The 17617-nt window shown below is 38.7% G+C and overlaps 1 protein-coding gene across 1 annotated transcript in view; it reads right to left on the bottom strand.

The window, feature by feature from the left end:
• Cngb3 (cyclic nucleotide gated channel subunit beta 3) overlaps nucleotides 1–17617 on the bottom strand; it is a 172184-nt gene that overhangs the window by 73573 nt on the left and 80994 nt on the right. The window contains exons 4-6 of the mRNA XM_027402972.1: nucleotides 11451–11608; nucleotides 8939–9085; nucleotides 7576–7784 (exon numbers count right to left, since the gene is read on the bottom strand). Coding sequence (XP_027258773.1) covers nucleotides 7576–7784; nucleotides 8939–9085; nucleotides 11451–11608 — 514 coding nt within the window. The remainder of the gene's footprint in view (nucleotides 1–7575; nucleotides 7785–8938; nucleotides 9086–11450; nucleotides 11609–17617) is intronic.

Raw genomic sequence — 17617 nt, 5'->3', positions numbered from 1 at the left:
TGGTGGTCACAGTAGCATATCTATAGAATCAGTGCTAAGTGTGGCTGTGGGTAGAGCAGACACATCCCTGAAGCTTAGTGGCTAGGCAGTGTCACCAAATCTATGATCTTCCTGGCTCGTGGGGGACTGTCTCAGAAAATAAAGGTGGAAAGCAACTGAAGGAGGACACCTCATATTAACCTCTGGCCTCCATATGCTTGTTAAGACGCACATGCAGATACACACATATAGACACATCCATGTGCACATATATGTGCACACATAGAGATACACACATGCACACATGCATGCAAACACATGAACACGCACACACACTGCACATGTGCCACATCACTCATTCCAATCTGCCAGCCACCTCTGTTCCTTGTCCCTCTCCTTCTATTATAGTTATACTTTTACCCACATACACACAGCAAATTTTACAAAATATATTAAACTGTATGTCAGATATGCTCATTTAATGATCTGTACTATGATAAAACAAGACTATTGAGCCAAAGGAAGGTAGGCATAGACAGGTTTCATTGGTAGTCTTATAAATTTGTGCCAGGAAAGACTGAGTAAAATCAGGCAGCTCCATCATAGCTTCTCTGATACTGACAGACACAACTCAAGTGTCAAGCTGCTATGTTAAAAGATTGCATTCCCCTCCAACCAGGAAGTCCCCCCCCATTTACACCTTTCTTTTCAGAGTCCATGATTCTGTGATTAAATAAATGTAAACACAACTAAAAATGCTTGATTAAAGGAAAGTGGCATTTAGCAATTTTAAAATCCCTGTTCTTTTGAACACTAAATAAATTTGGCACCATTAGCCTTAAGAGGATCAGTCTGTTTACTAGTGACAATTAGGCACTTACTTTTAAAATGTCACCCTATTTAGTTCCTTCTCTCCTTTAAGCCTGCTTATTATGCAGACAGCATTTCTTCAGGGGAGGCTTACTTTAGGAAGGGTATGCTAATTACAGCTAAATCCCATCCTAACAAATAGTCTTAGAGGATGCTGTCTACTGGATGTTAGTATTTACCCATTATTTACCTCCTCTGATTAACAATTCTACACTTTAAAACAGAACAGAGAGAAACACTTAAGAAAGATTATGTGAGGCTGCAGTTAAAGAATTACTCAAAGAAAAAAATCTTGAGCCAGTTTTATCATACATCCCCAACTATAAACCTGTCTCGATATCTTTGAATTCCAAGGTTAGATAGGAAAATGGGTAGAACACTGTTCCCACCTTTCAGGAACTTATTGTCAGGTAAGAAAGACAGCTAAAGAGACAAGGAAGACATGCTAAATGTGTGGGTGTTTATTCATTGGATTCATCTGACAATTTACTTCTATCAGCTATATCTTAGGTTATCTGTGCATATCATTTAATCTTCATTACAGATTTATAAAATAGGAACTATTTTCACTTTACAAGTAGAAGAGAGTGTTCAATAAAAGAGTTAATTTAGTTTCTTCAAATATTAGTAGTAAATATTTAAGTAGTGAAATTTGAGTCTGGTCTGCTTTTTTCTAATGTATTATAGTTAACCTATGTTTTATTTATCCAAATTAAATAAAAGAAATATCATCAAAAATATCTAGTGTACAAAGAAATGAGTGATTCCTTTCAGGTCACTTTTATAGATAGTAATTATGAGGTGTGAGTCCTTAGAGCAGTGTCCTGTATCCAAAGACCTAACTGATATGGCCGTTAGTTGGGCTCTAAACATTTCCACAGATCTTTGTGGCTATTGGGTTTATCAATCAAAAGCTGTAGCTGTGTGTCATAGCCAATACCCAGTGTTAGGCACATGAGCTTGCTTAGCAGTGAAGGGCCAACCCAGTAACCCTAACAACCTGAGTTTGATCCCAGAATTTACGTGGTGGAAGTATAGATTCAACTCATGCAAGTTGTACTCTTACCTTTACACATAAACCAAGCACCCATGTCAGGGGTACATACAATAAATAACATAATATATAATGCATAAATAAAATAATATCCACTACTAACTTAATTTCAGCTACATGCTAGGGAATTTTTATAACAAGGATTTTTTTTTTGTTGCTGTTTGTGGTGGTGTTTGGACATCCCTCTATGTAGTACCATTTTCAGAATACTTTAAGAATAAATGTTGTAGAACATGCCCAGACCTTCCTAGTTTCTTTCACTGTGGCTGTTTGCACTTCCATCTGTTTTCCCTAAAAATATTTGCAGAATTAATGCTGCCATCTTCTAGCTCTAGTGCAGCATGTATTAAGATAATACAGTATATGTAGAGAAGGTAGGTAGGTGTGTCTAACCAGTATATGTAGTAAATGAATGAACACTTCTGTGGAATACCTTAAAGAGAGCATGTATAGATGAAAATAGTAAGGTCTTAAGGTTGGGAACTCAGTATACACAGACTTTGTACCAAATGTAATCAACTTTTAAAGGCCAAAATTTCCTACTCTAAATTAAAGGAACCATTAAACTTCCTTTGAGCAAACAAAGCAATTAGTTCCTGCTCTGCATGTGTAGCTTGTGGTAATGCATTTTGAATAGAGCCCATTGAATGTGTTTTTATTGATTATTTTTCAGTGTTTTAACACTTTATTGTGTGCAAAGATCTCTTAGAAAATTGAAAATAAAAGTCCCCCTTTAGTGATCTTGTCATTTTCCATTTGTCAAACATTGATTTGTGCATCTAATGGAGGCTGTAATTAGTGGGTCTTTTCCCTTTCCTTCCCTTCCTCCCTCCCCCTTTCTTTCTTCCTCCCTCTCTCTTTCTTTCTTTCTTTCTTTCTTTCTTTCTTTCTTTCTTTCTTTCTTTCTTTCTGGTGTTGTTTACTTCTCATTTGTACATCATCCTTATCATTCATCAAGCTGCCAGTGAGCTCCTAGATTGGGGTATAATTGAACTGACACTCTGAAGTCTGTACTTGGGATATTATGAATAGATATTTACTATTGGTTTGGCTATTATTGCCTTTAGAATTTTTTCAATGAAAAAAGTTAAACATACCACACATCCCAGAAATTAAAAATTTAAAAAGAAAAGTCAGTAAAATTATTTCTTTCCTATTTTTGAAAACTTAAGATTTCCTGAAGACTCTAAAGAAAATATTCAGGGTAAAAGAACTCTACTCTCTTAGTCAATAACATATATGACTCTGAGTGGCTATACATTATGGCAGTTGGCCATTCCTACTCTGATCTTGGAGGGCAGTCCTTGTTGAGATTAGTGATAAGGGAGTCACAGTGGACATCCAGAGGGCACCCTTTCTGCTGGCTAGCTTGGAAGTGTCGGAAAAGCAGATGCTTAACACTTGGGTGTATGCTTATGAAAATACATTTTTTCTGTTTTATATTTCAGCATTGGGATTGACTATGAAATTACAAAACTGGGATTAAATCTAGAAGAATAAACTTTGTCAAAGATAAGAATTCTGGCTTTTGAAAGAGGCCACTGCTTTGATCATGAGAAATGGGATGTGATGAATTTGGAAAGTCAAGAAAGAAAAGAAATAGATCAGAAGATATTCATTATAAAATAAGACAACCACGGGTTTATGATTTGCAAATGGCAAGACACATGGCTTTCTCCTGTGACCGGGCTCCCAAAGGAGATCCTGAAGCCTCTCAGTGTCTCATGTGGCTTTCTACCAGCATAATTTGCAATTGGTGGAAATCTCTGCAGTACAGTTCAGTAGCTACATGCTCTTGAGCACTAGAAATATAGATAAAATATGGTTGCGAATTTTGGGTTTTCATATTATTTAATTGTGAAATTTGAATATACATATGTGTACTAGCCTCCATATGGTCAGTACAGTGAAGTTACAGTTGTTAAAAAGATGAGGGTGTGACTACACTCATCTTACTGTGTACTGTCCACTATCTTTCCTATTAATATCATATAAGTTATCCTTCTCATTTTTACTTCATCTCTGCTTATTCTGTTCACACACCCTTCTCTTTGTACCTATTAACTTGAGCATTTCATAGCTTTACTAATACCTAAACTCTGTGGATCCTAACAGTACTCCAACTCCCTGCTTCTATCTACCTTCTTTCTATTTATATCTCAATTAGTCTAATACTAATCTCTATTTTTACCATATTTCCCTCCCAAGTCTAACCTTATCTTAGCAATACTACTCTATCATCCTCCTATTCCCTAATAAGTAATTAAGACAAAGAGATGATTTTTTAAACCAGCTGTGAGGATATTTGCATAATGGAACCATTTAACACTTGTGGTAGCTGCAGTGAATATTTTATAATCACAGTTTTATAGGGCACCGTGCCCCCTTAAATAGGTGGGTCTAATTTAGATACTGCACTACATTCTTAGTCCATTAGAGATGAACAATACCTCAAATCTATCATGACCTAGTTTCACTTGGACATTGAAACACTTCAACTGGAAAAAAAGAGTTAGTAAATACTCAACCAATAAAATAATCCCAGACTCACAACTCACAATCTAGAAGTGTATATTTAAACAAGGCATATTTAAATATGAGCCCTGTGAAAATAACAACTCCATAGAAGATTCCAGTGAAAAGGAATTAGATAAAATTTCATACAAAAATTAAAAGTATAATCATAAAAGCTATAATTAAATCAAAGGTAAAACAAATAAACTCTTAATTAATTCATGAGAATACAAAGAAACAACTGAACACATAAATTAATATAGGATATGAAAGAAGAAGTAAGTAAAGAGAAATTCTTGCAATCCCCATCAAAATCCCAACACAATTCTTCACAGACCTTGAAAGAACAATTCTCAACTTCATATGGAAAAACAAAACGAAACAAAAAATCAGGATAACCAAAACAAACCTGCACAATATAGGAACTTCTGGAGGCATCACCGTATCTGACTTCAAGCTTGACTATACAGCTACAATAATAAAAAAGCTTGGTATTGACATAAAAACAGACATGTGGATCAATGGAATCAAATTGAAGACCTTGCTATTAATCCACACACCTATGATCACCAGATTTTTGACAAAGAAGCCAAAATTGTACCATGGAGAAAAAAAGCATCATCAGTGAATGGTGATGGCATAACTGGAGGCTGGCATGTTCTATTGCCATGCACAAAACTCAAGTCCAAATGGATCAAAGACTTCAACATAAATCCAGCTACAATGAACTTGATAGAAGAGAAAGTGGGAAGTAGCCTTGAATACATTGGCACAGGAGACCTCTCCCTGAATATAAAACCAGTAGTACAGACATTGAGAGAAGCAACTAATAAACGGGACCTCCTGAAACGGAGAAGCTTCTGTAGGGCAAAAAACACTGTCAATAAGACAAAATGACACCTTATAAAATGGAAAAATATCTTTACCACCCTCATGTCTGACAGAGGACTGATTTCCAAATTATATAAAGAACTTAAGGAACTATACATCAAAATACCAAATAACCCAATTATAAATGGGGTACATATCTTAATAGAGAATTCTCAACAGAAGAATCTCAAATGGCTGAAAGACATTTAAGGAATTGCTCAACATACTTAGCCATCATGGAAATGCAAATCAAAGGACATTGAGATACATTCTTACTCTTGCCAGAATAGTTAAGATCAAAACCACTAGAAGGGAACTGGGATTGTAATGTAATTCAATCTTGTTTGCAATTCAAATGTATAACAAATAAAGGGAAAAAAAAGATCAAAACCACTGATGAAAGTTTATGCTGGAGAGGATATGGAGCAAGAGGGACACTCCTCCACTGCTGGTGGGAGTGCAAACTTGAATAGCTCCTCTGGAAATTAGTATGTCAGTTTATCAGAAAATTGGGAATCAACCTACCTCAAGACCCTGTAACTCCACTCTTGTGTATATACCCAAAAGATGCTCAATCATACCACAAGGTTACTTGCTTAACTATGTTCACAGCAACATTATTTGTAATAGCCCAAACCTGGAAACAACCTAGATGCTTTTTAAATGAAGAATATATAAATAAAATGTTGTACATTTACACAATATAGTATTTATTACTCAGTGGTTAAAAAAACAACAAAAAACAAACAAACAAAAAAAACCAATGACATCAAGAAATGTGTAGGCAAATGAGTGGAACTCCAAAAAATCATCCTGAGTGAGGTAATTCAAACCTAGAAAGACAAACATGGTATGCATTTCACTTATAAATGGATATTAGATGCAAAGCAAAGGATAACCAGGCTACAATCCACAACCCCAGAGGTGCTAGGTAAAAAGGAAGACCCTAAGAGGGATAGCAGGAAAGGGAAATTGTTAAGATCTCCTGGGTAAACTCATAGGAGGGGCCAGAAGGGAGGGAATTGGGGATGAAAACATGAGGCATTGAGATGACTGAGTGAGGGGAAGGATGTAGAGGGAGACCAATGAAAGAGATATCTTGATAGAGGGAGCCATTATGGGGTTAGGGAGAAACCTGGTTCTAGGGAAATTCCCAGGAACCCACAAGGATGTCCCCAGCTAATACTCCTAGCAATAGTGGAGAGGGAGCCTGGACTGGCATTTCCTCGATAATCAGATTAATGACTACCCCAATATAATTTATACCCAGTATTTGATGGAGGCAGACTCAGTGAACCATAACCAAGCACTGGGCTGAGCTCCTGAAATTCAGTTGAAGAGAGGGAGGAGTGATCATATGAACAAGGGGGGTTAAAGATCATGATAGGGAAAACCACAGAGACGCTGACCCTAGCTAGTGGGAGCTCATGGCCTATGGACTGACAGCTGGGGAACCTACATAGAACTGAACTAGGCCCTCTGAATGTGGGTGGCAATTTTGTGGCTTGATCTGTTTGGGGGGTCCCTGGCAGTAGGACCCCCAACTTATCCTAGGTTCATGAACTGGCTTTTTGGAGCACATTCCTTATGGTGGGATATCTTTCACAGCCTTGATGTTGGGAGAGGGGCTTGGTCCTGCCTCCACTTGGTACGCTAGACTTTGTTGACTCCCCAAGGGAGGCCTTATCCCCTCAGAGGAGCAGATGGGGGATGGGATGGGGGGAGGTAAGGGGCAGAAGAAAGGTAGGGAGGGAAAACTGGGATTGGTATGTAAAATGAAAAAAATTAAATTAAAAAACAAAGAATTAAAATTTATAGTGCTCATAAAACATTCTGGAACCTTAAAGAACATTAAATAAATAATAGCCATTGTTACTAAAAAAAAGAATTTTAGAAAATTAAAGTTCATTTAGTCATATAGAAACCCAGTAGAATTCTTTGTCAATAGAATGGATCCAGCAGAAGATAGAATATCACGAGGAAGATGAAAAGAAAGATGAATTAGAATATTCAGACATCAGCTGGGCAGTGGTGGTGTACGCCTTTAGTCCCAGGACTCGGGAGGCAGAGGAAGGCAGATCTCTGTGAGTTCAAGACCATCCTGGTCTACAAGAGCTAGTTCCAGGACATTCTCCAAAGCCACAGAGAAACCCTTTCTCAAAAACCAAAATAAATAATAATATTCGGACATCGACAAAACTTTATTCACAGAAAGACAAACATTAACTAAAACAATCTTGCAAATTTAGTTTTTTTGTAGTCAATCTCTTCCCCCAAACTCCACTTACAATAATTTCTCCTCCTCTTACAAATTGGAGTCTTGGCTGGATCAATAGCATATCACTAAGGTAGATGATATCACATATGATGTCAATAATAATCCAGTAGTGCCAGTTTTCTGCTGTTTGGTATGGAAAGGTGAGACGCACTGGTAGCAGCCAACAGTTCCAGTGATAGGCAATGGTGACAACCAGGAGCCACAGGAGATAGATCCGATCTAGCAAAACAGAACTGGTCACCCCAACAGTATCACACAAGCATTCTAAGAAGTTCCTTTCTGAGTTTGATCAAACCGAGGCACTATCTTTATGTGTATTTGTGGTGTGCTTATACGTGCACATGTTCATGTGAATGAGCAGTATTTGTGTGCACTGGTATGTAGAGAACAGAGGCTGACACTGGGTGTCTTCCTCTGCCATTTTCACAAAATTTTGAGGTATGGTCTCCCAGTTCACCTACTTGCCAGACTGGCTAGCTAGCAAGCTTTGGGGATCCATCTGTTTTCTCCCACTCATTTGCTAGGATTTGCACTACCAAGACCAGCTTTTCCACGGATGCTAGTGACTCAAATTCAGATTCTCAAGCTTTCGAGGTAGGCACATTATAGATTGAGATAATCTCCCCAACAGTGATACTGTGGAGATAAGCAATTTGTAGTAAGAACTTCTATTAAAAATTCAACCCAGTTCTGTCCTGAGTTGAAGGCACCATGCTGTACAAAAAGAAGCAAAAGTAGGCAGTGTCCTTTTGTCTTTTGGCTAAACCGAGTCTATTCACTGTTTGGATTCAGGAAAGCAGAATCTTGGAAAATTTAGATATACCATTGCTGAGGTCTTCCTGAAGCAAAGGATCTTTATTACTCAGTAATTAAGGCTTGCCCATGGCAAGTAGGAGAAAGGGCTTCACCCTTTAAGAAGCAGGTTGGCCCTGAATGGGAGAAGGGAAAGCCAGTCTATTTAGCTAACCAGTGTCCCTTCATGTTACTTTCATTTGCCTTTGGGAGGATGTAGGAGAGAATCTGCTTGATTAGAGTAATTATTTTATCGAAGCAATAGAACAAGACAGAATATATGCACATATATATGATGTATATACATGCATATGTGTGTATGCATATTTCCAAGTTCCTTGAGGCTTTCCTTTCAAATGTTATTTGGGTCAGGAAAAGTCCTAGCCTGGGTTTTAAAACAGGCAAGAGTATTTTATCTCTTATCTCCATTAGAGAAAGCAAAACAAACCTTTTTCAGGTCAGTTTAATTATGCTTTCAAGATAGATCGAAGTGTGGAAAAACTGAAGTTCTCTCTGTACATGAGGGTCAAAGGGGTTCTGGTTATTGCCAGCTAGTCCAGTGGGATTCACATTAGTGGTACCTGTGTATGAATCTATGCTTCCAGGAAGTTTCATTCTTCTAAGGTAGTCTTTCACAGGTAACCTCTGGAATTTGCAAGACAGCATGCCCTGGTGATGTTCTTTTAGCTTAGACTTCTCTTGTGATGGTGATACATCTGCAGACTTTACTTTATAGGAAAAAAGGGAACATTTTAACAGGTTAACATAACTTAGCTTAATTAGCAAAACATTTGGTTTTGATGAAATTAGAATATTTGAAAATCTTCCACTCTGTGCAGGCAAGCAAAGCAAAACTCTCTTGTTTAAACTAATGGCCTTTATTTTTCCATATGCATTATAAAGCATCAAGTTGTACTCCTAAATATTTACAAAAATGAAATAAAACAGTGATGTATATGAAAAATTCTGACTAAAATGAATCGAAATACTGAAGTTTTGGAACTAGCAGTTTAAAATTCACAAGGCATCACAGATCAAATGTCTCCCATCCCACAGGATTTACTTTGAAGTTACAACACATCTTTTTTATGTATCCTTTGAGTTATGGGTAAACAAGTTTCAAAATATTGTTTTTAATATATATTTACCAAACTATGATTTATTTCAATCTTATCTCCTCAAACATTAACTACTATATAATGCATAGTATGCTTTGAAAACACAGCCTTCTTCAATTTTATCCCATTTCATTATAATTAGACTTTTATCTGTTCTTAGGCATTCATTTTTCTTCTTACTGTCTTTAAATACTGGACAAGTATCAGTCATAATGTAGATTGCTTTTGTGCTTCATTGTTCTTATTTTTTATACCCATATTTCTGTAATTACTAACAATGTTGGTAATTGTCCCTTCATCATGTGACTGTTTTAATCTCCTTTTCTCCATTAATTATTTTTTTTGTATTTTGTAATATGCATTTTGTATAATATGGGTATTGTTTAATATTAACAGTAGCACTTGTAGCAGGTATAGTTGGTGGCTTCTGCATATAGTCTAGGCCAAGAGATCATCCTATATGGGCTTCCTATACTTTATTCCATCTCAAAGTTTTCTTGAGCAAGTTGTCACAGCTCCAAGGCAGTCAAGAATATGCTCCAGGAACAACCAGACCTTATGACTTGTCCCTCCTCCTGATACTCTCCTCTTCTTTTCCTTATGTTTTTTGGTGTATACGATCTGTGTGAGCATGAGTGCACACCTGCAATCATTTGTATATATAATTCAGAGGACAAGTTTCTGGAATCAAGACTTGCCTTCTACTTTGCTTTGCGGCAGCGTCTCTCTTATTTCTGTTGCTTAGCCCTCTAGGCTAGCTGGCCTCTGAACTTCTGGATGATTCTTTTGTCTATGCCTCTCATATTGCTGTAGGAGTGCTAGGGTTACAGATGTATGTTACTACATTCAGCTTTTCACATAGGACCTGGGGATCTGAATTTAGATTGTCAGGCTATGCAGCAAGTGGCTTTTACCTACTGAGCCACCTTCTAAATACTTTTTGTTCTTTTGTTTTATTTTGAGACCGAGTCTCATATATCTCAGGCTGCTTTCAAACTGGCTATAAGGTTGAGGATAGCTTCAAGCTACTGAGTTTCTTGCCCCTACCTCCCCTCCCCAGTGCTGCAATTATACACCTGGTCTATACAGTGCTAGTAATCAAACACAGGGCTTTGTGCATTCCAGGCAAGTAGTCTATCAATTCAGACACTTTGCTAGCATGGTGCTAACTTTTTAATGCTATTTTATCAAGTTTTCCTTTTACCTGTGCTTTTCTTGTTGTATTTATTTATTTATTTGTTTGTTTATTTAGTGTTGGAGACTGAGCCTCTGTCATTGCACGAGCTAGGCTTGTACTCTAGTACTGAGCTTTGTGTCTATCCCCATCCATTTTTGTACATGTGAGTATGTATTCATTTGTAATTGGCTGTACATGTATGTATGGGTATGCATTATGTGTATGAATGTAGAGGCCAGATGACAAAGTTGGGTGCAATTTTTTAAACACATTCTGCATTTCTTTTTGAGACAGAATTTTGCACTGGTCTAAAAGTCACCAATAGGCAAAGCTTGCTGCTCAGTGAGCCCCAGGGACCTACTTGTCTCCATTGTCTCCATTTCCTTGGTACTCAAGTGAAGAGTATGCTCCACACAGTGTGTGTGTGTGTGTGTGTGTGTGTGTGTGTGTGTGTGTGTGTGTGTGTTTGTTAATGTAGGTTCTTCTGACTTAACTCAGGTCCTAATTCTTGCAAAGCAAGAACTTTAGCTACTGAGCTACTCCCTAACTCCTCTTCTTTTCTTGGAGTTACTCTTACTTTTCTGCTATATCAAGCCCTAGGGGTCACACTAATGCACCTTTAGCCTAATTTCCTTCTTGGCCATGTCTTGCTACTCTCAAATCTCTGAATCACTCCCAAAATAATGTTTCTAAAATTATTGTCTCAGGATCTGCTTTTCTGGGATCTAAGCTCAATAGTTGTCCAAATATACATTCCCTTATAACTTCTCGCTAGTGTTTTGAGGGAATAAGGCTGACCAGTTTGAGGGCTAGTTTCTGGTGAGGGTGAGTTCTCTTCCTCTCTCAGTTTTCTCTTGTAGAGGGCAGTCCTTTCACGCATCCTTTCCACCAGGTTGTGTAGCTGGGCATCAGAATATTCATTTATAATTGAGCTTTCAAGCTGTTTGTTCTTAAAGCTAAACAAGGGGGGAAAAAAGGAAAATTAGTCCTTGTGGAGATACATAGTTTTTCCTTGTGTATTCAAGTTTACTAATTTCTCCTTTTTGCAATTGAACAACACAAGGTATATACTGAAATAAAATGGGAACAGTTCTGGTTGAATACAGATTGCCATTGAAAAATTAGATGGTAGGTACTCGCTGCAGCAGCACTTATGCAATTAGGAAATTGCAGTCTACAATCAGCAAATGGCTGATCTTGACAACACAGGACCTTAGGAACATGCTTCTACCATTAAGTTCTGTCTCTAGAAGAAGCAAAGCTGGTGTGGAAGGCAGGACCTAAGATGCGACCTTGACTTCATAATCCCAGGGATGATGGACATGTGGGCTTTGCTCCTAGAGTTAGCACATGGTATGTGCATGATTTACTTCAAGATGAGAAGGTGATACAGAAGGCTTATGGAATCTCTGAACCCTCTGAAAGTAGAGTTTCTCTGGGTGGCAAAAGAACAGAAAGTCAGAAATTTGAAGTGTGAAGGGGAAGTTACTGGATAGTGGATGGGGAGTGGGATGGAAGGGGGGTTGGGTGGGGGGACTGATATGTAAAATAAGGTTGTTTCTAATTTAAATAAAAAAGAAAAAAGTATAAACAAAAAAGAAAGAAATTCCCTACCCTATGGGGATTTTTGCAAAAGGGGATCACTGATAAGAATTTCAGGAGCTCTCCATGACTGTGACTTTTGAATAGCTGATAATATGAAAATAGTAGGACTTTAGTCCTGTAACTATAAGGATCTGAGGGTTTTTTGTAATTAATTTGTTTAGTGTTTCCATTATTCTAGTTCTTTTGCATTTCCATATACATGTTAGAATAATATATTTAAAATTCTTTGTGTCTTTCACATCACGATTCTCACTCCCACTCATTTTCCTGTCCCTTTGTATCTGCCCTCTGCCCTTGCACCCTCTCCCCCAAAATAAAATAAAATGAAATTTGAGAGAGAGAAAAAAGAAGAAATAAAGAAAAATCTCATCATGGAAGCTGTAGTGTGACATACTTTACCCTTTTATCCATTTATCTTCACTGGTAGGTGTTCATTGCAAAAAGTCATTGGCCTGGCTCGAGGCCACTGGTTCCTGCTATGCTGTTGTTGATACTGGGCCCTCATTGGAACTCGTCTTGGATATCCTGTTGTTGCCCTGTATCATGGAAATCCTGCAGCTATGGATCTGCCAGAAGGCCCCTTTATTGTTCCAGCAGATCCCAGATTGGGTGGATGTTGGGGCTTGCCAACTCATAACCCTAGTTCTGGACATGGGTAGTTTCAGGGTTGTCCAGCTCTCTCCTGTCCTCATGACCAGGGGGAGCTCTCTGGCTAGTTGCCCTGGCTAGTTCACCCCTTACAGGGGAGGAACTGGCTCTTCTGCTTTCATGCCCTCAGGGTTGGCTTTCCCATACCTACACCAGCAGGGCCATTTCTACTGTGTTGCCAGGCTTGGTGCATGGGCCACTCTACAGAGTGCTGAAGCTGGTCAGGGACAGCTCTCCTGCTCTTACTATCTCCAGGTCACCTCTCATATCCACCACAGGCATCGAGGGGATGGCATCTCTCCCCTCCTCCCATGCCACCATGTGAGATCTCCCAAGCTCACATTTTTGGTTCTGGTTCACCTGCACACCCACACCAGTCAATAGGGTCAGCTCTACTATGCTGCCCAGCTCAGGTACAGGGCCCACTTTCCTGAGTTCTGAAACTGGTAAAGGGGAGCGTCAGCTCCCTTGCCTGCCACAGGCATCAGGCATGAGTGGAGAGGGCATCTTGTACTCACTTTCACCACTACATGGTAGATGAGTGGGCGTGGACAGTATCCTACTCTCAGACCATCAGGGCTGGCTCACCCCAGCCTCCACCAACAGGGTCAGCTCTAGTGAGGATCCAAGTTTTGACAATAGTGTGGATGAGTTTGAAAGTAGATTCTTTTCCTTGATGGCTGAGGATGTTGATCACTTTCTTATGTGTCTTTCAACCATTTTAGATTCCTCTATTGAGAATTGTCTAGTTCTGTACCCCACTTTTTAATTGGATTGTTTGGTGTTTTAGAGACTAGCTTCTTGAGTTCTTTGTATATTTTGGAGATCAGCCCTCTGTCAGATGTGGGCTGCCGTTTTGTCTTTCTGACTGTGTTCTTTGCCTTACAGAAGCTTCTCAGTTTCAGGAGGTCCCATTTATTAATTGTTGATCTCAGTGTCTGTGTTACTGGTGTAATGTTCAGGAAGCAGTCTCCTGTACCGATTAATTCCAGGTATTTCCCACTTTGTCTTCTAATAGGTTCAGTGTATCTGCATTTATGTTGAGGTCTTTGATCCATTTTGACTTAAGTTTTGTTCAAGGCGAAAGGCTTGGGTCTACCTGCAGTCTTCTACATGTCCGCAACTAGTTATGCCAGCACCATTTGTTGAAGATCTTCTCTTGTTCTTTCAGTGTCTGTGAAGAATTGTGTTGGGATTTTGGTGGGGATTGCATTGAATCTGTAGATTGCTTTTGGCAAGATTGCCATTTTTGCTATGTTAATCCTCCCTATCCAAGAGCATGGGAGATCTTTCCATTTTCTGGTATCTTCTTTAATTTCTTTCTTTAGAGATTCAAAATTCTTATGGTACAGGTCTTTCACATTTTTGGTTAGTGTTACCCCTAGGTATTTTATGTTGTTTGTGACAATTGTAGAGGGTGATGCTTCTCTGATTTCTTTCTCCACCAATGTGTCATCAGTATATAGTAGGGCTACAGATTTTTTTGAATTAATCTTGTATCCTGCCACTTTCCTGAAGGTGTTTATCAGCTGTAGGAGTTTCTTGGTAGAGTTTTTCCGGTCAATTATGTAGACTATCATATCATCTGCAAATAGTCAGTTTGACTTCTTCCTTTCCAATTTTATTCCCTTGATCTCCTTTTGTTGTCTTATTGCTCTAGTTAGGACTTCAAGAACAATATTGAAGAGATATGGAGAGAAGGGGTAGCCTTGTCTTGTCCCTGATTTTAGAGGAATTGTATTGAGTTTCTCTCCATTTAATTTGATGTTGGCTGTCAGCTTGATGAATATTGCTTTTATTATGTTGAGGTATGTTCCTGTTATCCTTGATATCTTCAAGACATTTATCATGAAGGGGTGTTGGATTTTGTCAAAGGCTTTTTCAGCATCTAGTGAGATGATCATGTGGTTTTTTTCCTCAGTCTGTTTATATGGTGGATTACATTGATGGATTTTCCCATGTTGAACCATCCTTGCATCCCTGGGATGAAGCTTACTTGATCATTGTGGATGATTTCTCTGATGTGTTCTTGGATTCGATTTGTGAGTAAAACAACTTTGAGATACCATCTTACTCCTGCCAGAATGGCTAAAATCAAAAACACCAATGAAAGTTTATGCTGGAAAGGATGTGGAGAAAGGGGAACACTTCTCCACTGCTGGTGGGAGTGCCAACTTGTACAGCCACTTTGGAAATCATTATGGTGACTCCTCAAGAAAATGGGAATCAGTTTACCACAAGATGAAGCAATTCCACTCCTAGGCATATACCCAAAAGAAGCACATTCATACAACAAGGTCATCTGTTCAGTGATGTTCATAGCAGCACTATTTGTAATAGCCAGAAACTGGAAGCAGCCTAGATGCCCCTCTACTGAAGAATGGATAGAGAAAATGTGGTACATTTCCACGGTGGAGTACTACTCCGTGGACAAAAACAATGGCATCTTGAAATTTGCAGGAAAATGGATGGAACTAGAAGAAACCATTCTGAATGAGATAACCCAATCACAAAAAAGATAAACATGATATGTACTCACTCATATGTGGATTTTAGACATAGTGTAAAGGATTACCAGCCTAAAATCCACACTGCCAGAGAATCTGGTAAACAAGGAGGACCGTAAAAGAGACAAACATTGTCCTCCAGAGAAGGGGAAAGGGTCACAATTCCCTGAGCAAATTGAGAGCATGGTAAGAGTGGGGATGGAGCTACAAGAATGAGAGGGGAAGAAGAGGAAGGATGCAGAGTTCATGAGGGAGCAGAAAGGTTGAGTCAGGTGAAGAATAGAAGAAAGGGTATGTGATAGGTAGGGTTTTAGTTGGGGGTGTGGTAGGGGAGGATGGGAGGGAGAAGGGAACTGTGATTGTCATGTAAACCAATCTTGTTTCTAATTCAAATAAAAAATGAAAAAAAAGCTAAAAAAAAAAAAAGAAAGTAGATTCTTTTGCAAAAACTCCTCACCAAGTCCTTGTCTGGACTGGTTGCCACCTTGATTTCAACCTTGGAAGACTTTTAGCAGAGAGTACAGCCAAGCCTTGGGGTTTCTGATCCAGGAAACTGGATCTGATAAAGAGGAGATGGTGTCAGCCTCAGTTCGTGGTGATTTGTTGTACAACAAGAGAAAAATAATTCAACTGACATCTTTTAAGTAACTTCCATTCTGGAAAAAACAGAAGCATAGGACTATGGAGTATAAGTTGAAAGTAAGCTAGTATATTTTGTAACTATCTGCTCATGGTCTCTCCTCTGCTGTCTGACAAGGGGTTTCAAATTGCAAATGGGAAATGTGTTCAGTCTACTTAAAGAAAATGCTCCAGTAAGCCCATTCTCAGGAACTTCTATTCCTTTCTTCCTTCCTTCTTTCCTTTCTCCTCCTCCTCTTCCTCCTCCTCTTCCTCCTCCTCTTCCTCCTCCTCCTCCTCCTCCTTCTCCTCCTCTTTCTTTCTTGGTGTTTTAGGGAAGACAGAGTCTCTCTGCAATTCACTATGTAATCCAAGCTAGCCTCAATTCACAGAGATCTGACAGCTTTTGCCTCCTGAGTCCTAGGATTAAAGGCAAGTGCTACTATGCCCAGATTTTTTTCTTTCTTTCTTTCTTTCTTTCTTTCTTTCTTTCTTTCTTTCTTTCTTTCTTTCTTTCTTTCTTCTTTCTTTCTTTCTTTCTTTCTTTCTTTCTTTCTCTCTCTCTCTCTCTCAGATTTTCATTCCTTATAATTCATGCTTCTTTCAGAGCTCAAAGCTTATGGCTTTTTTGAGTGGATTGAACGAGAGAAAGAGAGATCACACCAGAGTAAGAGGTGAGTAGAACCTTCAAGGCCCACTCCTAATGGCCTAATTCTCCCATCTAGGTTCCATATCCTAAATGTTCCACAATTTCCCAAAACAGTGCTACCACTTAGAAACCAGGTTTTCACACGGAACCTATGCAGGGTATTTTTTGTCTCAGTTAGGGTTTCTACTGGTGTGAAAAGACACCATGACCATGATAACTTTTATAAAGGAAAATATTTAATTGGGGCTGGCTTACACATACAGAGGTTCAGTACATTATTGTCATGGTGGGAAACATGGTGGCATACTGGCAGGCATAGTGCTGGAGAAGAATCCAAGAGTTCTAGATTTGGGTTGGCAGAGAGACTTTGGGCCTTGTTTGAGTATTTGAAACCTCAAAGCCCACCCCCAGTGGCACACATCCTCCAAGAAGGCTATACCTATTTTTACAAGTCCACGTTTTCTAATAGTACCATCATCTATGAACCTATGGGGAGCATTTTCATTAAACCATCACAGGGGCATTAAGACATAAGCCATAATATAGATATTTGTTGTGCATGCAAGAAAAAAAAATGAGCACTTACTTTGGTGTGTCTATTCAGTTCAAAGTGCCCACAGGATCTTGAGTAATAGGATCATATTTGTGTTATCGAGGGGGCATTAAAAATATAGTTCTGAAGGCAAGAACTTGACGGTCATCAGTTCAAGGGATATTTCAAGCAACTTATGTAGACAGAATCATTCTAAACTACAATCTCAAGGTCAAGGGCAGCATCCTTTCTTTATAGTCCTGGAGACTGAGGACAAGATAGATTTTTTAATGAATGCTTATTCAACAAACCTGCTGCTTCTTACTTTTTGTTTGACCTCATTTGATTTGCTTCAATGCTTTAAAATTCTATAAAAAGCAAAGTTGAGTGTTGTTGGGTCATTAAT

This window comes from Cricetulus griseus, chromosome 2 (genome assembly GCF_003668045.3).
Source record: "Cricetulus griseus strain 17A/GY chromosome 2, alternate assembly CriGri-PICRH-1.0, whole genome shotgun sequence".
Lineage (NCBI taxonomy): Eukaryota > Metazoa > Chordata > Mammalia > Rodentia > Cricetidae > Cricetulus > Cricetulus griseus.
The sequence above is the reverse complement of the archived record's forward strand: the minus strand, read 5'-3'. Positions and strand labels throughout refer to the sequence as shown.